The sequence below is a fragment of the Oncorhynchus keta genome, chromosome 10 (assembly GCF_023373465.1).
Source record: "Oncorhynchus keta strain PuntledgeMale-10-30-2019 chromosome 10, Oket_V2, whole genome shotgun sequence".
NCBI classification, from domain to species: domain Eukaryota; kingdom Metazoa; phylum Chordata; class Actinopteri; order Salmoniformes; family Salmonidae; genus Oncorhynchus; species Oncorhynchus keta.
In genome coordinates, this window is record NC_068430.1 from 27,313,232 (window position 1) to 27,337,321 (window position 24,090).

Sequence of the window (24,090 nt, forward strand, 5' to 3'; positions counted from 1 at the left end):
TAAGTACAAATAGGAAGATGCTTGAGGTGGCCTATTTAGTCTTAATCCTGCAATATTACTCAGCTTTTGGATTCAGATGAATCTGGTATTGGACAGCTATAATTTATATACAGTATCAGACAAAAGTTTGGACAAACCTACTCTTTCAAGGGTGTTTCATTTTTTTTTACTGTTTTCTTCATTGGAGAATAATAGTGAAGACATCAGAACAATCAAATAATACATATGAAATCATGTAGTACCCCAAAAAGTGTTAAACAAATCAAAATATATACAATGGGGCAAAAAATAATTTAGTCAGCCACCAATTGTGCAAGTTCTCCCACTTAAAAAGATGAGAGAGGCCTGTAATTTTCATCATAGGTACACTTCAGCTAAGACAGACAAAATGAGATAAAAAACCTAGAAAATCACATTGTAGGATTTTTAATTAATTTATTTGCAAATTATGGTGGAAAATAAGTATTTGGTCACCTAGAAACAAGCAAGATTTCTGGCTCTCACAGACCTGTAACTTCTTCTTTAAGAGGCTCCTCTGTCCTCCACTCGTTACCTGTATTAATGGCACCTGTTTGAACTTGTTATCAGTATAAAAGACACCTGTCCACAACCTCAAACAGTCACACTCCAAACTCCACTATGGCCAAGACCAAAGAGCTGTCAAAGCACACCAGAAACAAAATTGTAGACCTGCACCAGGCTGGGAAGACTGAATCTGCAATAGGTAAGCAGCTTGGTTTGAAGAAATCAACTGTGGGAGCAATTATTAGGAAATGGAAGATAGACAAGACCACTGATAATCTCCCTCGATCTGGGGCTCCACGCAAGATCTCACCCCGTGGGGTCAAAATTATCACAAGAACGTTGAGCAAAAATCCCAGAACCACCTAGTGAATGACCTGCAGAGAGCTGGGACCAAAGTAACAAAGCCTACCATCAGTAACACACTATGCCGCCAGGGACTCAAATCCCGCAGTGCCAGACGTGTCCCCCTGCTTAAGCCAGTACATGTCCAGGCCTGTCTGAAGTTTGCTAGAGAGCATTTGGATGATCCAGAAGAAGATTGGGAGAATGTCATATGGTCAGATGAAACCAAAATATAACTTTTTGGTAAAAACTCAACTCGTCGTGTTTGGAGGACAAAGAATGCTGAGTTGCATCCAAAGAACACCATACCTACTGTGAAGCATGGTGGTGGAAACATCATGCTTTGGGGCTGTTTTTCTGCAAAGGGACCAGGACGACTGATCCGTGTAAAGGAAAGAATGAATGGGGCCATGTACCGTGAGATTTTGAGTGAAAACCTCTTTCCATCAGCAAGGGCATTGAAGATGAAACGTTGCTGGGTCTTTCAGCATGACAATGATCCCAAACACACCGCCCGGGCAACGAAGGAGTGGCTTCGTAAGAAGCATTTCAAGGTCCTGGAGTGGCCTAGCCAATCTCCAGATCTCAACCCCATAGATAATCTTTGGAGGGAGTTTAAAGTCCGTGTTGCCCAGCAACAGCCACAAAACATCACTGCTCTAGAGGAGATCTGCATGGAGGAATGGGCCAAAATACCGGCAACAGTGTGTGAAAACCTTGTGAAGACTTACAGAAAACGTTTGACCTCTGTCATTGCCAACAAAGGGTATATAACAAAGTATTGAGATAAACTTTTGTTATTGACCAAATACTTATTTTCCACCATAATTTGCAAATAAATTCATTGAAAATCCTACAATGTGATTTTCTGGGGTTTTTTTCCCTCATTTTGTCTGGCATAGTTGAAGTGTACCTATGATGAAAATTACAGGCCTCTCTCATCTTTTTAAGTGGGAGAACTTGCACAATTGGTGGCTGACTAAATACGTTTTTGCCCCACTGTATATTTTTTTTAATTCTTCAAAGTAGCCACCCGTTGCCTTAATGACAGCTTTGCACACTCTTGGCATTCTCTCAACCAGATTCACCTGGAATGCTTTTCAGGAGTTTCCACATATGCTGAGCACTCATTGGCTGCTTTTTCTTCACTCTGCAGTCCAACTCATCCCAAACCATCTCAATTGGGTTGAGGTCAGGTGATTGTGGAGGCCAGGTCATCTGATGCAGCACTCCATCACTCTCCTTCTTGGTCAAATAGCCCTTACACAGCCTGGAGGTGTGTTGGATCATTGTCCTGCTGAACAACTAATGATAGTCCCACTAAGCGCAAACCAGATGGTATGGCGTATCGCTGCAGAATGCTGTGGTAGCCATGCTGGTTAAGTGTGTCATCAGCAAAGCATCCCCATACCATCACACCTCCTCCTCCATGCTTCACGGTGCAAATCACACATGCGGAGATCATCCGTTCACCTACTCCTTGTCTCGCAAAGACATGGCGTTTGGAACCAAAAATCTCAAATTTGGATTTATCGGACCAAAGGACAGATTTCCACTGGTCTAATGTCCATTGCTCGTGTTTCTTGGCCGAAGAAAGTTTCTCCTTCTTATTGGTGTCCTTTAGTAGTGGTTTCTTTGCAGCAATTCAACAATGAAAGCCTGATTCACGCAGTCTCTAACAGTGGATGTTGAGATGTGTCTGTTACTTGAACTGTGTGAAGCATTTATTTGGACTGCAATCTGAGGTGCAGTTAACTCTAATGAACTTATCGTCTGCAGCAGAGGTAACTCTGGGTCTTCCTTTCCTGTGGCGGTCCTCATGGGAGCCAGTTTCATCATAGTGCTTGATGGTTTTTGCGACTGCACTTGAAGAATATTTCAAAGTTCTTAAAATTTCCCAGATTGACTGACCTTCATGTCTTAAATTCATGATAGACTGTCGTTTCTCTTCGCTTACTTGAGCTGTTCTTGCCATAATATGGACTTGGTCTTTTACCAAATAGGGCTATCTTCTGTATACCACCCCTACCTTGTCACAACACAACTAATAGTCTCAAACACATTAAGAAGGAAATAAATTCCATAAATGAACTTTTAACAAGGCACACCTGTTAATTGAAATGCATTCCAGGTGACTACCTCATGAAGCTGGTTGAGAAAATGCCAAGAGTGTGCAAAGGGTGGCTTTGAAGAATCTGAAATATAAAATATATTTTGATTGAACACTTTTTTAGTAACTACATGATTCCATATGTGCTATTTCATAGTTTGGATGTATTCACTATTGTTCTATAATGTAGAATTGTACAAATAAAGAAAAACCCTTGAATGAGTAGGTTTGTCCAAACTTTTGACTGGTACTGAATATGTAGACAGTAGTATATTTCAGCTTTGCATTGCCACAATGTACTTTATTTGAGGTTTATCAGTGGTGTTTAGTAATCAGACATACAGGACTACTAATTAAAGTACATTTTTTATAAGGAAAAGCTATAACATATGATGTTTATCCTGGTAATGATCAGTGTTGATTTCTGGCTGTTCATGTGTTAACAGAGACACTTTTTTTTCTTGGTGAACCTATTGTTTAAGAGCGCATGTTTGAATCCTTATGGTGTTTTCACATTTTCACTTAATTTGAAGCCCAGACTAAGAGACAGATGGGAGTGTGTGTGGTCTGTTAGGTCTCCAGCAGCCTGTTTTGTTATCAGACATCTATATGTTGTGGATTGTGCCCTGGTGTCTGTGATTCTAGCATCACTGGACTGTGCCTTTAATCCACTTGCACATGTGCTGAGGACTTGAGTGTGCAACTCTCATCCCCCCTCCCCTCCCCCGGCAGATTGACCCTCTGGAGATGGACACAGACATGCAGTCCCTGGGCAGCACCACCTGGCTCTTCACCCAAAGAGACTCCAACAAGCGCCCTGTCAGCACCAAGTACGAGACCACCATATTCTGAGACTGGATCACCTGCCCCATCCTCACCTCGCACTAGCACCCAGTTTGACCCCTGACCTCTACCGCCCTCTCTCTCTCTCACAAGCCCTGTGCCTTCTCACTGTGATGGTAGCATCCCTCAGGGCTGCCCCCTCTCCTTTGCCCTGCCCTACACAAACCTCACCCTGCTCTGACATCACACATCCCTGCAGCTCTCTCCAGCTCCTCCTGCAGCCACTGATGGAGCCCCTTGACTTGTGGATGGACCTGAACTGAACCTACAATGGCCCTGCTCTCTCAACCGATCTGCCTCCTCCTCCTCCCAACTACATGCATTTGCATCCACCCCCTATTAGGTTTATCATCATTGAAGACATTGTGGATTTTTGTTCTCTTCCTGTCATGCCATTATTTTCCAAGTGACTCCCTTCGGTCAAAACAAGCATGACTTTTTTTCTGTTCAGCTATCTGTTGCATTTTTACCTGATAGTAACATGATAAGCATTGGCTGTACTGCCAATGTGAACAAGAAAAGGGCAAACCTTCACAAGTACCTCTTTTTATCTAACGCCAAAGGAGTACTATTCTTGTGATATTATCAACTTACCGTTTTGGTCCCATATAGAGTGGAACAAAGAACAATATCATGTCCCAAACAACCTCCTCAGCCATAAACAATAGTTTACCCCCTTCCCAAAAGGATTAACAATTTTGTCTTTTTAATACCATGTTTATTTTTGTATTTCACTTGTTTTTCGCTAAAGGCAAGTTCAATATTTTTCTTTCCCTATCTGTAGCTTGTCCTGTCTTGCCAGGCATCTACCACTGTGAGGCGCTGTGAGGAGACACATCACCTGGGATGCATGAAAGACAAAAAATCTATCATACATTGATGGATCATCAAGGAATCTTCCCTTTCCATTCAAAATGGATCAAGAACTGAACCTCAAATTCCTGTGTGCTCTTCTTGTACACAAATGGGAGGACAACTTCGTCATCAATCTGCCAAGATCAGTAGCCTTAATTACTTCAATCTGGCCATCTATCAGTTTATCTAAATGTAATCAATTGAGCATCCCTTGCCACCATCACACACTCTCCACACCTGCTAACTGCGTCTTCCATGGTTAAAAAGACTAACAGTACTTTTGAGTTGACAACACATGAACACTTTGGCAGAGCTGCAATGAAGTTGTTGTAATGGTACAGGTTTGTCCAGATAATACAGTCTATAATGCTCTGTAGCTTCACAGTGTGCATGGTGCCTCACCAGTCATTTTATTACCAAGAGAGACAATCAACAGAGACTGTTTGGCTCATCAGAGAACACTGTGTTAAAACATGGCACTATCCCTTAAAAAATGTATTGTTTTAAAATGGATATGGTTGGTTTCTTTAATAAGATATGCTTTTAAGACCAGGGCTTCCTGGAATATATTTAGTGAAAGAAACCAAGGGAAGCAAGACCACAATAATATCGGCATAGTAAATAATTTAAGTGCAAATGTATGAGAAATTACCAAAACACCATGGTCATGAAGGTCACGTTTGGGTATGTCCAAGGAATTTGAGGGCAATAATTGAATTTGCCAATTCATGGTGAAGGATGCAAGATATTCCTAATAACATTGTTTTAATTTTAGACAATTTATGAGGCAAGGCACATTTGTGTTGCTGGACTCCTTATGTTGCATCTTATCAAGATTACGTGGATTGTAATCCATGCCATGGCACATAGGTTCAGCATGAGGTACAGTATGTTTAAACAACTTAGTCACAAAAACATTAGCGACAGTGCCAAAGATTCAGGCTTACTCATGGAACTTTACATTTGAGGGATCAAAATGTAATTAGATATGCTTTCATTGTGCAAATAGTTTTTGGTTGAAAATATCTGTGAAACTGCATTCTTGTTTTTCCTTTCACAGGGATTTATACCGCAGATCTAGTTATCTACACTATATATACAAAATATGTGGACACCCCTTATAATTAGTGGATTCGGCTATTTCAGCCACACCCGTTACTAACAGGTGTAAAATTGAGCATACAGCCACGCAATCTCCATAGACAAACATGGGCAGTAGAATGGCTTTACTAAAGAGGTCAGTGACTTTCAATGTGGCACCATCACACTGTAGGATGCCACCTTTCCACCAAGTCAGTTCGTCAAATTTCTGCCCTGCCAGAGCTTCCCCGGTCAACTGTAAGTGTTGTTATTGTGAAGTGGAAACGTCTAGGAGAAACAACGGCTCAGCCGTGAGGTGGTAGGCCACACAAGCCCACAGAACAGGACCGCCGAGTGCTGAAACGCATAAGATGTAAAAATCATCTGTCCTCGGTTGCAACTCTCACTACCGACTTCCAAACTGCCTCTGGAAGCAACATCAGCACAATAACTGTTCGCCAGGAGCTTCACAAAATGGGTTTCCATGGCCGAGCAGCTGCACACAAGCCTAAGATCACCATGCAATACCAAGCGTTGGCTGGAGTGGTGTAAAGTTTGTCGCCATTGGACTCTGGAGCAGTGCAAACGCGTTCTCTGGAGGGATGAATCACGCTTCACCATCTGGCAGTCCGACAAATTAATCTGGGTTTGGTGGATGCTAGGAGAACGCTACCTGCCCGAATGCATAGTGCCAATTGTCAAGTTTGGTGGAGGAGGAATAATGGTCTGGGGCTGTTTTTCATATTTCGAGCTACAAGTTCCTGTGAAGGGAAATCTTAACGCTACAGCCTCCAATGACATTCTAGAATATTCTGTGCTTCCAACTTTGTGGCAACAGTTTGGGGACAGCCCCTTCCTGCTTCAGCATGACAATGCCCCCGTTCACAAAGCGAGGTCCATACACAAATGGTTTGTCGGTGCGGAACAACTTGACTGGCCTGCACAGAGTCCTGACCTCAACCCCATCGAACACCTTTGTGGTGAATTGGAACGGCGACTGCGAGCCAGGCCTAATCGGCCAAAATCCTTGCCCAACCTCATTAATGCTCTTGTGGCTGAATGGTCTCCACAGCAATGTTCTAACATCTAGTGGAAATCTTTCCCAGAAGATGGGGCTGTTATAGCAGCAACGAGGAAACCAAATCCATATTAATGCCCATGATTTTGGAAAGAGATGTTCAACAAGGTGTCCACATACTTCTGGTCATGTAGTGTGTCTGTTGGCTCTATCTGTTTGTGTTTTGCTCAACCTATTCTGTGTGCTGTGTAGCCTTGTGTTTGTGTCCTCGTGGAAAGATGGGTTGTTTTGTCTCTAGCTGCTGTCCTCATTCTGTGTCTCCTGCTGCAGGAGATGTTATGTTTCGCCTCTCTCCAAACGACACCTGGTTAATACAGGATGGCTGACTGGAGAATGACTGTTAAGACATGCTAGTCTCTGTGCGGTACTGTAGCTGTGACTCATCGTCAATCTGTCCTGTTCTGACTGTTACAGTACTGATGCATGTGGCAGTATGTGCGTTTGGTCTTCTGATGGCCCATTGAGGTGTCTGTAACAGCAGTGTCTGTTTTGTTTTATCTTATAATTTGCTGTTTTGTTTTACTTTTTTCTTTGTTTCACAAATATAGCACCTCATCTCATTTACATTGTCCAGCATTGTCATTTCTCTTGCACTAAGTATGTTCCTCCCTGTTATGTGTTGAAATCATGCAAATACATTCTACCTGTTTTGGTTTGGGTGCATATAAAAGCCTTAAGTTTTTAAAGAGCAGAGGCTATTTCAAGCAGACACAATTGTTGGGGTATGATTTGGCTGTGCATGCTTCTGTTTTTTAACGTCAGTGTTTTCCTTGTGTAGCTCACTCCAGCGTTCAAGTTTCCGGACACCAAGCTATGAGTTGAAGTGGAGCAGCCAATGTGAGCGTCTGCGTGTGTGTAGACTAGAGCCAGAGAGACCAACAGGGATACATTCAGCGGGTCTATGAGGGACTGTTTGATAAGGTCTGCTGCCTTCTACCACATCTCCTGAATACCAAGTAACAGAGAAATTATAACCTTACACTAGCTGTCTGTCCACTGGGTGAGAAGGTCAGTCTGAAAGGTCAAATATCCTCCCTGGCCTCACACTGACTGTCTTTACCTCCACATCTGACTTCCTGTAGGTACAGTAATATACAGAATATAGACAATTAATGATGGGCCATTAATGACAATTGTTATTGATTCAGGTATATTTGAGATTAACATGATCAAGAGATCAAGAAGAGAGAACAAGAGTACGTTAATCAAATTTAGAACTACCGTACCAGCATAATAATGCTATGCCCATGTATTTGTGGGCAAAGTATAGTTTGTCAATGATAATGTTTAAAAATGTAAAGCAATATATACCTGAAATTAAATAGTACAATGGAACATCTCATTCTTAAGGTATTTGATTGTGTCTTAGGTCATCTTACTTGCATGGGAGTTTGAAGGAACTGCCAGACAATATATTCTATGAGAGCTAATTGCATCTCTTTGTCACTAAGACAAGCCCAGGGACTGGCAGAGGAGATAGATGTATGCATGCAAAAGTCATACTCCCTCACTCGCAAAGTCATTTGGAACAAAACATGTGATGGAAATAAACTGATGCATTTTTGAAAATACACTATTTTTATATGGCTAACTGATGTAGTAAGAGGATGAAATATATTATTCAATGGAGGGACAACTATTTCAAATTAGGAAGAAAATGCAACTTACAAACTCTTTACCCTTGTAAAAGCAAGAAGCTTCTACACATGTAGCTTCTACAGGCTGCAGTATCTGTATTTAGTGTGAGATCTTAATATGGTATTGTAGGTTTAAATCACTTACCAGTAAGTACATAGTATAGAAAGGGATGAACACCAGCAGATGCTATGATCCTCAAAGACTGACATACCACAGTATGGAGTGAATTTCAGAACGGTTGATGCACTAGGCCAGGGATGGGCAACTTTGTTGGGGTGGGGGTCACAACAGAGGTATCATGGCCATAGGGAGTACAGGGGCATGTGCCCTTTAAGATGTGTCCTGTTAAAAACATGATTTAAAATAATACGTATTTTTTTTCTGTAATACTACTAGCCAATTAGCAACTTCATGAAGTTGGCTATAGCTAGCCTAATCTCATAACTAGTTACGAAAAAGCCATTTAAGGCTATTAATCAAGGTAGAGCAGCTGGCTTGTCTATCTTAGCTGGAAATGTCTGCTGGAAAAGTTGGTTGATTTTAGAAAAGCAAGCAATAACTAAGAGCTCTATTCAATCAGATCCGCTTTAGCCAACATCCGCATAGCGGTTGTTTTGGCGGTGTTGGAACTGTCATTATACCTAAAGCGGACATTGCCATTGGCTACACAGAGTCGCATTAAGTCGCATGAAATCCAGCAGCCAGCAATCCCATGCAGCCATGTTTCCAAGTTCGAAAACTGGAATGTGAGATGTAATCTACACCTTGATTAGATTTATATAAATCCTCATTTTCAATTTGAGTGTCATTTACGTCTAATGCGAGTGGGGGCGGGTGAGCCTTCGTGACAATGATCACAAGCAGCTGTCTCCGATTTAATGACTCCAACGCAATTACAACTCCAAAGCGTCCGCTATTGACGGTTAATGCTTGATCTGATTGAATCTAGGCCTAAATGTACTAAGATTTATTTTCAATCCTTTACCCAGATTTGAGCAGAGATGCAGGGAAGAATATATATATATATAGATTTTTTTTTAAATGTAAGAACCACCAGTCAGCAGGATACAGACAGCTCAAGAGGTATGCTTAGCTATGCAGAAAAAATATATACATATATTGTTTTACATAGAATTAAGCATAATGTTTATGGCTCTAGATTGCAGGAAAAAGCTGTTTCAGGTGTCAACTTAGTCTTCACCTCCCAGCGATCCCCACATACTTTGTGCCCCCTCAGATTTTGGGAGTGCATGACTCCCCAGGGGTACAAGTTGTCCATCCCTGCGTTAGGCTAAGACCTCCAATGATAAAGTGTGGTTATAATATAATAATGTTTAACTCTGTAATGAGATGGCATGCTGAATTCCATCAGGTTGGGTGGCACCTCAATTATTTGTTAAGGGCAGTAATAGCCTAATAATATATCCTAGAAATTATTACAGAATATTATTGACCAAGATCATATGGCCTTATACTCACACTTTTATACTTCAGAAGTCCTTTATAAGACAAGTGTATGTACAGTGTATAATGGTTTATGTATACAGTACCCGGCAAAAATTTGGACACATCCTCATTCAAAGGTTTTTCTTTATTTTTTACTATTTTCCACATTGTAGAATAATAGTGAAGACATCAACACTATGAAATAACAGAAAAGGAATCATGTAGAAACTAAACAAAGTTGCCTTGATGACAGCTTTGCACACTCTTGGCATTCTCCCAACCAGCTTCACCTGGAATGCTTTTCCAACAGTCTTGAAGGAGTTCCCAAATATGCTGAGCACTTGTTGGCTGCTTTTCCTTCACTTTGCAGTCCAACTCATCCCAACCCATCTCAATTGGGTTGAGGTCAGGTGATTGTGGAGGCCAGGTCATCTGATGTAGCACTCCATCACTCTCCTTCTTGGTCAAATTGATGCAGCCAAGAGGCCCATGATCACTCTGGATGAACTGCAGAGATCTACAGCTGAGGTGGGACACTCTGTCCATAGGACAACAATCAGTCGTATATTGCACAAATCTGGCCTTTATGGAAGAGGGGCAAGAAGAAAGCCATTTCTTAAAGATATCCACAAAAAGTGTCATTTAAAGTTTGCCACAAGCCACCTGGGAGACACACCAAACATGTGGAAGAAGGTGCTCTGGTCAGATGAAACCAAAATTGAACTTTTTGGCAACAATGCAAAACGTTATGTTTGGCGTAAAAGCAACACAGCTCATCACCCTGAACACACCATCCCCACTGTCAAACATGGTGGTGGCAGCATCATGGTTTGGGCCTGCTTTTCTTCAGCAGGGACAGGGAAGATGGTTAAAATTGATGGGAAGATGGATGGAGCCAAATACAGGACCATTCTGGAACAAAACCTGATTGAGTCTGCAAAAGACCTGAGACTGGGACGGAGATTTGTCTTCCAACAAGACAATGATCCAAAAGAATTTTGCACGCCCAATTTTTCAGTTTTTGATTTGTTAAAAAAGTTTGAAATATCCAATAAATGTCGTTCCACTTGATGATTGTGTCCCACTTGTTGTTGATTCTTCACAAAAAAATACAGTTTTATATCTTTATGTTTGAAGCCTGAAATGTGGCAAAAGGTTGCAAAGTTCAAGGGGGCCGAATACTTTCGCAAGGCACTGTATTTGGTCACCTACAAACAAGCAAGATTTCTGGCTCTCACAGACCTGTAACTTCTTCTTTAAGAGGCTCCTCTGTCCTCCACTCGTTACCTCTATTAATGGCACCTGTTTGAACTTGTTATCAGTATAAAAGACACCTGTCCACAACCTCAAACAGTCACACTCCAAACTCCACTATGGCCAAGACCAAAGAGCTATCAAAGGACACCAGAAACAAAAAAATTACAGGCCTCTCTCATCTTTTTAAGTGGGAGAACTTGTACAATTGGTGGCTGACTAAATACTTTTTTGCCCCACTGTAAATCTGGGTCTTCCTAGTTTCATCATATCGCTTGATGGTTTTTGCGAAATTTCAAAGATTTGAAATTTCCCGCATTGACTGACCTTCACGTCTTAAAGTAATAATGGACTATAGTTTTTTTGTTTATTTGAGCTGTTCTTGCCATAATATGGACTTCGTCTTTTACCAAATAGGGCTATCTTCAGTAAACCACCCCTAACTTGTCGCAACACAACTTATTGGCTCAAATGCATTAAGAATGATAGAAATTCCCTAAATTAACTTTTCACAAGGCACACGTGTTAATTGAAATGCATTCCAGGTGACTACCTCATGAAGCTGGTTGAGAGAAAATATAAAATATATTTTAATTTGTTTTTTGGGGGTTACTACATGATTCCATATGTGTTATTTCATAGTTTTGATGTCTTCACTGTTATTCTACAATGTAGAAAATAGTACAAATAACCCTGGAATGAGTAAGGGTGTCCAAACTTTTGACTGGTACTGTAGGTATATCGATTTGTCATTTATGTTGTGAGTAGTATATTGTGCTTAGGGTTACTTACCCCTTTAGGTACCCCTTTTCCTTTCACTTACTAAGAAAAACAAACTCCACAATCCTTAGTCTTTTCTTTAGAACGTGTTTTTCTCATTACTCTAAAACAAAACAATTAAAATGAAAACTGAATTTGGTCTCCTCTTCATGAACTTGTTTGAAATAAAAATAATTTCGAAACAATGGAGGGAAAAAAAGTCATACATTTGTTTTTCATATACTGAACAAAAATATTAATGCAACATGCAACAATTTAAAATATTTTACAGATCATATAAAGAAATCAGTCAATTAAAATAAACTCATTAGGCCCTAATCTATGGATTTCACATGACTGGGAATACAGATATGCATCTGTTGGTTACAGATACCTTTTTAAAAAATGAAGGGGCGTTGTTAAAAAAAAAAGTCTATCTGGTGTAACCACTATTTGCCTCATGCAGCACAGTACATCTCCTTCACATAGAGTTGATTAGGCTGTTGATTGTGGCCTATGGAATGTTGTGAATGGCTGTGCGAAGTTGCTGGATATTGGCAGAGCATCCCAAACATGCTCAATGGGTGTCATGTATGGTGAGTATGCAGACCATAGAAGAACTGTGACATTTTCAGCTTCGAGGAATTGTGGTCAGATCCTTGTGGTGCATTATCATTCTGAAACATGAGGTGATGGCAGTGGATGAATGGCACGACAATGGGCCTCAGGATCTCATCACAGTATCTCTGTGCATTCAAATTGCCATTGATAAAATGCAATCATGTTTGGTGTTTGTAGTTTATGCTTGTCCATACTACTGCCACCATGGGGCACTCTGTTCACAGCGTTGACATCAGCAAAGCGCTTGCCCACATAACGCCATACACGTACGTCGTCCGCAGTTGTGAGGCCAGTTGGACGTACTGCCAAATTCTCTAAAACGACATGAGGCGGCTTATGGTAGAGAAATGAACATGAAACTCTCTGGCAACAGCCCTGGTGGACATTCCTGCAACCAGCATGCCAATTACACACTCCCTTAAAATTTGAGACATCTGTGGCATTGAGTTGTGTGACAAAACTGTACATTTTAGAATGGCCTTTTATTGTCCCCAGCACAAGATAAACCTGTGTAATGATCGTGCTGTTTAATCAGCTTCTTGATATGCCACACCTATCAGGTGGATAGATTATCTTGGCAAAGGAGAAATGCTCACTAACAGGGATGTAAACAAATTTGTGCCCACAATTTCAGAGAAATAAGCTTCTTGTGCATATGGAAAACGTCTGGGATCTTTCATTTCAGCTCATGAAACATGGGACCAACAGTTGGTCAGAATGCATAAAAAATGTAAATCAATAATCCCCCAACAAATTTCACACATTATTTAATGTACAGTTCCAAAATATTAAAATATAGATGTATTTTAAATAGTTAAAAAGTGCATACATATCTTTGGTAAGTGCTTTAAATTATACAGTACATACCATTCAATAAACTTACTGTACACAACAATCTCTAGCTAATGCACAAATAATCAATTCAAGCTGACATACATGCAAACTCTAGATATTAGTAAAACGATTATCACAATGGTTGCGACAACAAATATTATATGTGTCCTGAGGAAAATATATTCCAGTATGATTATTCTTTACATGATCTTCATATATTCTACTTATCTGATGGCCTGTTTTTGGTTTAACAAACATTACTAATGTATATACACTGCTCAAAAAAATAAAGGGAACACTAAAATAACACATCCTAGATCTGAATGAATGAAATATCCTTATTAAATTATTTTTTATTTACATAGTTGAATGTGCTGACAACAAAATCACACAAAAATTATCAATGGAAATCAAATTTATCAACCCATGGAGGTCTGGATTTGGAGTCACACTCAAAATTAAAGTGGAAAACCACACTACAGGCTGATCCAACTTTGATATAATGTCCTTAAAACAAGTCAAAATTAGGCTCAGTAGTGTGTGTGGCCTCCACGTGCCTGTATGACCTCCCTACAACGCCTGGGCATGCTCCTGATGAGGTGGCGGATGGTCTCCTGAGGGATCTCCTCCCAGACCTGGACTAAAGCATCCGCCAAATCCTGGACAGTCTGTGGTGCAACGTTGGTGGATGGAGCGAGACATGATGTCCCAGATGTGCTCAATTGGATTCAGGTCTGGGGAAGGGGCGGGCCAGTCCATAGCATCAATGCCTTCCTCTTGCATGAACTGCTGACACACTCCAGCCACATGAGGTCTAGCATTGTCTTGCATTAGGAGGAACCCAGGGCCAACCGCACCAGCATACCCCATGGTCTCACATGGGGTCTGAGGATCTCATCTCGGTACCTAATGGCAGTCAGGATACCTCTGGCGAGCACATAGAGGGCTGTGCAGCCCCCCAAAGAAATGCCACCGCACACCATGACTGACCCACCGCCAAACCGGTCATGCTGGAGGATGTTGCAGGCAGCAGAACGTTCTCCACGGCGTCTCCAGACTCTGTCACATGTGCTCAGTGTGAACCTGCTTTCATCTGTGAAGAGCACAGGGTGCCAGTGGCGAATTTGCCAATCTTGATGTTCTCTGGCAAATGCCAAACGTCCTGCACGGTGTTGGGCTGTAAGCACAACCCCCACCTGTGAACGTCGGGCCCTCATACCACCCAAATGGAGTCTTGTTTCTGACCGTTTGAGCAGACACATGCACATTTGTGGCCTGCTGGAGGTCATTTTGCAGGGCTCTGGCAGTGCTCCTCCTTGCACAAAGGCGGGGGTAGCGGTCCTGCTGCTGGGTTGTTGCCCTCCTACGGCCTCCTCCACGTCTCCTGATGTACTGGCCTGTCTCCTGGTAGCGCCTCCATGCTCTGGACACTACGCTGACAGACACAGCAAACCTTCTTGCCACAGCTCGCATTGACGTGCCCTCCTGGATGAGCTGCACTACCTGAGCCACTTGTGTGGGTTGTAAACTCCGTCTCACGCTACCACTAGAGTGAAAGCACCGCCAGCATTCAAAAGTGACCAAAACATCAACCAGGAAGCATAGGAACTGAGAAGTGGTCTGTGGTCACCACCTGTAGAACCACTCCTTTATTGGGGGTGTCTTGCTAATTGCCTATAATTTCTACCTGTCAATCAGTGTTGCTTCCTAAGTGGACAGTTTGATTTCACAGAAGTGTGACTGACTTGGAGTTACATTGTGTTGTTTAAGTGTTCCCTTTATTTTTTTGAGCAGTATTCTAAAATCTAAATATACAGTATAAACACTCTATATCAGGGCTCGTCAACTAGGTTTGGCCCATGGCCCAATTTGTCTCTGAGCTAATAGTCAGCGGGCCAGAACATAATTAGTATATAATACTAGCACAATTAATTGGCCTACACTACAAATCGAACAACATTTTTAACACATCTGATCAGTACATAATACATTCTGTGACAATAATAATAATTTTGATCTGATTATGCTCATAAAATCACCATGTCTCTATTCAGTTATTATTTTTGTCTATTTCACTGTGTGTTGATTGGTGGGGAAAAACAGGTTTACTGTAGCCTACACAAATATTTTTTAACATAATATATAATATAATATATGCCATTTAGCAGACGCTTTTATCCAAAGCGACTTACAGTCATGTGTGCATACATTCTACGTATGGGTGGTCCCGGGGATTGAACCCACTACCCTGGCGTTACAAGCGCCATGCTCTACCAACTGAGCTACAGAAGGACCACATCAACATGTCGCTCTCAATAAGTATCAGGGGAAATGTACAAAGAGATTGCATTCATCTTACCATATTTTCCCAATGCCAAGCCAGTGTTTCTTATTTGAAATGAAAATGTTGCTGTTTGCAAATCATTTAATCTCATACGTTATTATGAATCTAAGCATGGAACTTTTAAGGTGGTCTTCCCGCCTGAGACAGAGGCCCTATGCAGAAACATTTAAGCTTTAACTGCAAGCTACATAAACTGCTTCTTTGGCTGACAATTCCTCCACCAGATTTGAAGACTACGGAATGCCCATGGATATCATTGCGTTTGTATGTGCTCCTCTCACAGTCTGCCCAGGTGGAGAACACTCCTCCCTTGCTAAGAAAACGATACCCTCACTGGATTGGGCTCCTGAGTGGAGCAGCAGTCTAAGGCACTGCATCTCAGTGCAAGAGGCGTCACTACAGTCCCTGGTTCGAATCCAGGCTGAATCACATCTGGCCGTGATTGGAAGCCCCATAGGGTGGCGCACAATTGGCCCAGCGTTGTCCGGGTTTGGTCTTGGTAGGCCGTCATTGTAAATAAGAATTTGTTCTTAACTGACTTGCCTAGTTAAATAAAGTTTAAATTTTAAAAATTAGGCCGCAATTCAAACTGAGCTGATTGAATTACAGACATCAAGCCAAATCAGGGATGCGCTCAGGGGTACCGAGTACTTGTGTGCGTTTTGGGTGGCATGCTCAGGAATACAGCCAATAAAGAAACGTGCATTTCATGTGCTAACAATGTTTGGATCGACTTAATCCTGCGAGTCCTCATTTTCCTCTATGAACGCAATATAGACTCAGGACAGGAACCGGCTTTCACACAAGTCAATTGTTGACTGCCTGCGCATCAAAATCACATCCATCTCACGTGACATCCATAAGATCGAGGGGAAATGCAACATTTCCCATTGAGTGAGTAACTTAGTGGCCTATATGACAGTACTTAGTAAATACTAACATTATTGTGTGCTTATCCAGGGATATTTAGGTCTCAAGCTGACAGTATTATCTGTTTGTTCTGTCGTTATAGGAGCAGGCTGTCCTTATAGACAATCACCTTTTTTTCTTTAAATTATTGTTTAATCTAGGATGCTCCATTTTTGGCCAGTTGCAATTGTAAGGAGCCCTTGTAAAAAAAAAAAAAAATACCACTTCTGAAACTGTCTTTGGAATGATTTTTTTTGTGCATATTTATTTTTTAATGCGCGTCTCATAATGCCAGAATTTCAATAACTGAACTCATGGCTGCAGTCTTGGACATGGACAACATTTTTCGATTTTTTAAAAATGTGCATTTTATATATATAAAACACAGAATGGGCATCAACACTGTCACATGACCCAAGTGGCTGGATGAGTGAGGTCAAATGACCTGACCTTGATCTCATTGCAGGAGGTCTTCCACCAATTTCCCCTCCACCCGGTCAGAGGCAGCGCCAAGTATCCCCTGCAAATGAGCATCACAGCATCGAACCTAAATGGCATCGGCCATATATTTTTTTCTTGTGAAAGATGCTGTTAAGCCTTATGGCATACCACAGCCAGTTGTTATTTTATGTAGGCCTTGGCTCAGAAGACAATTAAGCCCTCTTCTTGTTTGTAAAGTCAAATTAAAATGAATATTATTGTTGAAATGAATTACTCGACTGGTGTAGGTTTTCTCCATCTGTCGTTGTGCAACACTTGCATAACAGGTTAGCTATATTTTCAGCACCAGGTGCTGTTCACCTCCTATTGATTGTGCTGTGGTTGCAGCTTTAAGTTTCAGCACCACAACATGGTTGTTGCCAGCTTTATTAGTTGACTGTCTCCTGCATTCTCTCTCCTCATGAATGAAGTTAAAACTTAACTTTTGCATTATTTAGGTAGGGTAACTTCCTTCTTGGGACATTGCATTTGGGGGGTTTTGCATATCGGATCCGAGATTTGTATACATTTTTTTTATTTAAAAAATATTAACATTTAATTTGGGGGTCTTTGGGGGAGCCAAATAATATTGTTGGCGTGCCAGATTTGGCCCGCGGGTCGCCAGTTTGGGAACCCTGTTCTACATTGTGTAAATGTTGAATGGTAGCTTATGCAGGGGACCGGAGGTGTTCGGGGGACTAGCGGGAGTCCTCTCCCATCTCGGCCTCTCCCGATGGAAACAGCATCTTCCTTAGGATGGGGACGTAGAAGGGGCCGAAAACTGAGCGGTTGAAATGGACTATTCGCCCAAAGGCCATTCCCAGTTCTGCCACCTCAGCACTCAGCAGCCTCAGGGCAGGGGGCATGGACGGACTCTTTTTAGTGGGGCCTCCCTCTAGCATGGCCTTGAGGTAGCCCTGCACTCTTTCTCCTACAACATGTGTGGTATGCAAAAAGAGAGACATCAGCCTGCTGCACTGCCAATCTGACTTACAAGAACCTTTGCAGACACAGAACATATCTTGCTAAACTGTACAATTGTATCGGACTCATAATTGTATCAGTAATGGTTAAATTGACCTCCACATATCTCAGGATTAACATGGAACTCATGCAACTAGTTACTCTGGAATGCTGAACTTGGGAGGTCGGTTTAGGTTGCCCCTCACTGGTGGCGACTGACCTATGAGAGTGTGGATGGGGTTGTTGTCCTTGGCCAGGTCTGAGATCTGTCCCATAAGCAAATCTTCACTGTCCTGAGGCAGCGCTGGTCCTTCCTGGGTGATCAGAGCCTCCTTCACCTGCACCAGCACCTGCTCCCTCAGCCCCAGCAACGCCCCCTGCAGGTCAAAGTCCCTGAACGCACCAGAGAGACTGGTGTCAAACATCCATTCAGAACAACTGCAGGATAAGGATTTATTGAACCCTCAATAATACATTTGATTGTACTTTAGAGTAGAGCATGAATAGCTTCATGAAATCATGTATAAACATTTTTATTTTAAATGTTTATTAACTTGTTAACTTGAGCTATATTTTGAGGCTGAAGAAGCCAGGGTTTGTTCAAATCAAATCAAATTTATTTATATAGCCCTTCGTACATCAGCTGATATCTCAAAGTGCTGTATAGAAACCCAGCCTTGTTGCAGACATTTGAAGTGTGGCAGCTGGGCTCTTTTGTCAACTTACTTTTTTTCTGTTATACATTACCTGTGCTCCGAGAGAGACAGTAACCCCCCCCCATCTCTTACCTGTTGTGACTGCCCTCCAGCAGGGCAGTGATGGTCTGCTTGAGTTTACCTACAAACCCCTGCAGAGAGAAAACAGCGGCCCCACACTGTGTGCTAGTCAACAGCAGAACTGATGCCTCAAGAACCAGCAGACTCAGCCTCTGCCCCAGTGCATCTATGCGGGCTCTGTCCATCAGAACTGTCTGTAGAGGGAGAGGAGAAATTTGGACATGAGCTACTATAAAATGTTACTGGGGGTGAGTAGATTATGTGGGGGTGAAACCACAGGGATTTATTATTATTTAATCTCAATCTATTCATTTATTGGAACAATAGGTGATTCATCCATTCATTGATAATTCCCTGATGTAATTTCCTTGTTGAAAATGGCATCAACCACCTTCTTCCTGAATTGTATTCTCCACTAAACGACTATCAAACAGGCAAAGCGTCAATACAGGACTAAGATCGAGTCGTACTACACCGGCTCTGATGCTCGTCGGATGTGGCTGGGTTCGCAAACCATTTCAGACTACAAAGGGAAGCACAGCCGAGAGCTGCTCAGTGACACGAGCCTACTAGACGAGCTAAACTACTTCAATGCTCGGTTCGAGGCAAATAACACTGAAACATGCTTGAAAGCACCAGCTGTACCAGAAGACTGTGTGATCACGCTCTCCGCAGCCGATGTGAGTAAGACCTTCAGACATGTCAACATTCACAAGGCAGCAGGGTCAGACAGATTACCAGGACGTGTACTGTGAGTGCTGACCAACTGGCAAGTGTCTTCACTGACATTTTCAGCCTCTCCCTGTCCGAGTCTGTAATACCAACATGTTTTAAGCAGACCACCATAGAGCCTGTGCTCAAGAACACTAAGGTAACCTGCCTAAATGACTACCGACCCGTAGCACTCACGTCTGTAGCCATGAAGTGCTTTGAAAGGCTGGTCATGGCTCACATCAACACCATCATCCCAAAAACCCTAGACCCACTCCAATTTGCATACCGCCCCAACAGATCCACAGATGATGCAATCTCCATTGCCCTCCACACTGGCCTTTCCCATCTGGACAAAAGGAACACCTATGTGAGAATGCAATTCATGGACTACAGCTCAGAGTTCAACACCATAGTGCCCTCAAAGCTCATCAATAAGCAAACACTGGGACTAAACACCTCCCTTTGCAACTGGATCCTGGACTTCCTGACGGGCCGCCCCTAGGTGGTAAGGTTTGCTTTATCTTGGCCAGGTCGCAGTTGTAAATGAGAACTTGTTCTCAACTGGCCTGCCTGGTTAAATAAAGGTGAAAAAAAAAGGAAATGAAAAGGTAAAAACACATCCGCCACGCTGATCCTCAACACAGGGGCCTCTCAGGGGTGCGTGCTCAGCCCCTCCTGTACTCCCGGTTCACTCATGACTGCACGACCAGGCATGACTTCAGCACCATCATTTAATTTGCAGATTACACAACAGTGGTAGGCCTGATCACCAACAACAACAAGACAGCCTACAGGGAGGTCAGATGCCTGGCGGTGAGGTGCCAGGACAACAACCTCTCCCTCAATGTGATCAAGACAAAGGAGATGATTGTGGACTCCAGGAAAAAGAGGACCGAGCACGCCCCCATTCTCATTGACGGGGCTGCAGTGGAGCAGGTTGAGAGCTTCAAGTTCCTTGGTGTCCACATCACCAACAAACTAACATGGTCCAAGCACGCCAAGACAGTTGTGAAGCGGGCAGGCAAAACCTATTCCCCCTCAAGAGACTGAAAAGATTTGGCATGGGTCCTCAGATCCTCAAAAGGTTCTACAGCTGCACCATCGAGAGCATCCTGACTGGTTGCATCACTGCTTGGTATGGAAACTGCACAGCCTCCGACCGCAAGGCACTACAGAGGGTAGTACGAACGGCCCAGTACATCACCGGGGCCAAGCTTCCTGCCATCCAGGACCTCTATACCAGGAGGTGTCAGAGGAAGGCCCTAAAAATTGTCAAAGTCTCCAGCCACCCTAATCATAGACTGTTCTCTTTGCTACCACATGGTAAGCGGTACCGGTGCGCCAAGTCTAGGTCCAAGAGGCTTCTAAACAGCTTCTTCCCCAAGCCATAAGACTCCTGAACATCTAGTCAAATGGCTACCATGACTACTACCCCCCCCCCACTCTCTCTGTTGTCATCTATGCATAGTCACTTTAATTCACTCTACCTATATGTACATACTACCTCAACTAACCGGTTCCCCTGCACATTGACTCTGTACCAGCACCCACCTGTAGATATTGTTATTTTTTTATTTACTTGTTACTTTTATCTCTTATTCTTATCCATATTTTTTTGAAACTGCACTGTTGGTTAGGGGCTTGTAAGTAAGCATTTCACTGTAAGGTTTACACCTGTTGTATTCGGTGCATGTGACTAATAAAATGTGATTTGAACTGTCTCCATTCTTGTTATACCACTGGGAAGAGAACCAATCAGGGTCCTCGTTTGATTACCTCAGGGTAGTTCTGGTCATGGGGGTCCCAGCTCAACAGTTGCAGGTAAGCCCTGTTCAGGACGGCAGTAGGACTTAATGGACCACATGGCTTGGGAGTCCCAGTGTCAAGGTCAGACTGGGCACTGACCAATGCCTCCTCTCGCGCTGCCACCTGAAGCCAAACGGTGGTCTTGTCCAGGAACTCTTGAGAAGGATGGTTAGAAAAGCAACAAAAACATATAGAAGCCATCATTAGACAAACAATATCCGTTTTGAAGTTCCTGACATTTATTTGATGGAAAGCATGAATGTAATTAAAGGGATTATCCAACCGAGTTCAATCAAACAAACAATCAATCAAATAAATATATTTATAAAGCTTTTTTATATCAGCAGATGTCACAAAGTGCTTATACAGAAACCCAGCCTAAAACCCCAAAGAGCAGACAATGCAGATGTAGAAGCACAAGTTCTTCCATCTGGATGTTAGGAGCATGTCAGTGTAACAGTATAACTTTAGACCGTCCCCTCGCCCATACCCGGGTGCGAACCAGGGACCCTCTGCACACATCAACAACAGTCATCCACGAAGCATCGTTACCCATCGCTCCACAAAAGCCGCAGCCCTTGCAGAGCAAGGGGAACAACTACTTCAAGGTCTCAGAGCAAGTGACGTCACCGATTGAAACGCTATTTAGCGCGCACCACCGCTAACTAAGCTAGCCGTTTCACATCCGTTACATCAGATTTGGTAGAACTGTAGATTTGTGTAGATTTTCTTAGAACATTGTCTCACTTACCAGGCTGCTTCTCCAGGATCTCTTGGAACTTGGCCTGCTCGTATTGGACCGCCTGCTGAAGAAGATTAGGTCTGAGGCTCTGTACAGTGAAGTTGACCATGTCTGTCTTCATCAGGCCAAGGACTCTGAAGATCTCCCTGTTAGTAAGGAAAGGAACATATTTCTTAGCATTAACCAAAAGTAGGCCTTGGTTCATTACTGGACATGTGTGAACCATACCCAAAGTAACTATGAATGAGTAGTGGAATAGTCTACGAAGGAGCTTCCCAGAGTTTTTTTTTATTTTTAGATTTTGTCTTTCCAAGGGTAATGTCATTATATTTTCATATCTGATATTATGCTACATAATTCCTTCTTTTTTTTTTACCATAAAATGAGTTAATTGAGCATGTCCCTCACCTGAGGAGCTCCACTGGGTCCGAAAGATCCCGTAGTGTCTTGATCTCTGGGTCCCGTACAGGGGCACACAGGGAGGCCATGGTATTGATGATGTAGCCTGACAATCTTTGCAGGTCCAGGGCCCCGTGATCTGCCTGCTGCTGGATCAGCTCCAGGTCCAGAACCTCCTCCACCTGGGCCTTCAGACGCACGTGGCCAGGCAGGAGCAGGGACAGCACGGTCTGACCACACAGGGGACAGCCACATAGTGGGTCACTTAGCCTTTCTTTGTTTGCTATACTATGCTGAGAAACTGGGGGAAGGAGTGAGCTAGTAAAGGTACATGACCATACTCACAGTTTTCACCTCTTGGAGCAGAATGACAGCATGGACATAGTCTGGAGGGCTGCATGAAAGCTGCTCACGAAGACAGTCCCAGAAAGCACTGTGAACTATGTCAGATATTCTCCCTTGCAAGCTAAAAAATAAATCATTATTAAAAATCTGTGACTTTAAAGTGACTGAAATTATGATCATAGAGCGATTATTGACCATCATTAGACAGAAATGGTGTGTGTTTCATAGCTATTCTTGCCTGTCTTTGGGGGGGCTGTTCTGTCTGAAGCTGAAGTCTCTGTTCATCACTATCTCATGTGCAAGGCTGAGATTGGAAACACAATTCTCAAACTCAATCATATCTGCGAGAGAGGCTTGTTTGGGAGGGCTCCCTGGAAGATGAAGACAGACAGACACACACACACACATACATACAGACAGACATACAGACAGACAGAGAGTGGAGAGAGATATAAGTAAAATACCTTTATTACACACCGAATACCAACAAAATCACATAATTCAAAATATGAATCCATACCAATAGCTGTTCATGAGGAGTGCCTGTTACCTGTTGGGGAGTCAAGTTTCTGGAGACAGGGCACATCACAGGATGTGTCGCCTCCCGCCTCCTCTATTGGGTTTGCATTCTGCATGCCTGGACCATGAAAATAAAGTAATCATGGTCTCATAATATTATTTGGTCTGTCGATACAGGTAATACATATTCACCATCAACAAAACACGGTATGAAAAAAAGAGTCCTACTGCATTTTGGTTAGCTTAATGAACTATCAAAGAGAGAACCAAACTCACCAGCAATTGTGCTGAGTCTTCAGACAACGTTTGCAAATCAGTGTGAAGTTTCAATTTATATTCAAACGATAAAATGTAACTGTGTAGTACATGAATACAGCAGGGAAGCATCTGTCTGCTACAGTTAAAGATCGGCGCTCTGAAGTTTAAAAGCAGACCAAACCATTACGTAAGGTTGGGATATGATTTATGCCTGAAGTTTCCAAACGTAGTAGGCATAGGCCTACTACAAAATGATATGCTCTAGATATTTGAGATGTAAATATGTTTATAAATTTAACATACCCTTAAAAATAGCCCTTTCGGTTTATGTTCTGGTTTCAAAGTCAATATAATACACAGACAGATGGTTTGCTCCATGGTTGAATCAAAACAGAGGGGCGTGCCCTGCCGTATTTTTCTAGTACAGCCCGGAGATTGTCCTTGCAATGC

At 42.6% G+C, this 24,090-nt stretch overlaps 2 protein-coding genes across 7 annotated transcripts in view; one reads left to right on the forward strand and one right to left on the reverse strand.

Moving 5' to 3' along the window:
* Nucleotides 1-12,085, forward strand: part of anks1ab (ankyrin repeat and sterile alpha motif domain containing 1Ab) — a 45,253-nt gene extending 33,168 nt beyond the window's left edge. For 3 of the 6 annotated variants that reach the window (XM_035777543.2, XM_035777545.2, XM_052526756.1), the window contains one exon: nucleotides 3,710-12,085. In XM_035777543.2, coding sequence (XP_035633436.1) covers nucleotides 3,710-3,829 — 120 coding nt within the window. In that variant the 3' untranslated portion in view covers nucleotides 3,830-12,085. The remainder of the gene's footprint in view (nucleotides 1-3,709) is intronic. The other 3 variants (XM_035777544.2, XM_035777547.2, XM_035777546.2) reach the window with 2 other exon arrangements.
* A 3,595-nt stretch (nucleotides 12,086-15,680) lies between these two features.
* On the reverse strand, nucleotides 15,681-23,814 carry LOC118388454 (T-complex protein 11-like protein 2). Its single transcript, XM_035777559.1, has 10 exons — nucleotides 23,659-23,814; nucleotides 23,414-23,500; nucleotides 23,102-23,234; nucleotides 22,864-22,984; nucleotides 22,528-22,748; nucleotides 22,129-22,265; nucleotides 21,348-21,532; nucleotides 18,870-19,051; nucleotides 18,302-18,474; nucleotides 15,681-18,049 (listed from the first exon to the last, which is right to left on the reverse strand). Exons 2-10 carry the CDS (start codon nucleotides 23,496-23,498, stop codon nucleotides 17,817-17,819), a joined length of 1,470 nt encoding a protein of 489 aa, XP_035633452.1. The 5' UTR covers nucleotides 23,499-23,500; nucleotides 23,659-23,814; the 3' UTR covers nucleotides 15,681-17,816.
* Nucleotides 23,815-24,090: the final 276 nt, after the last annotated feature.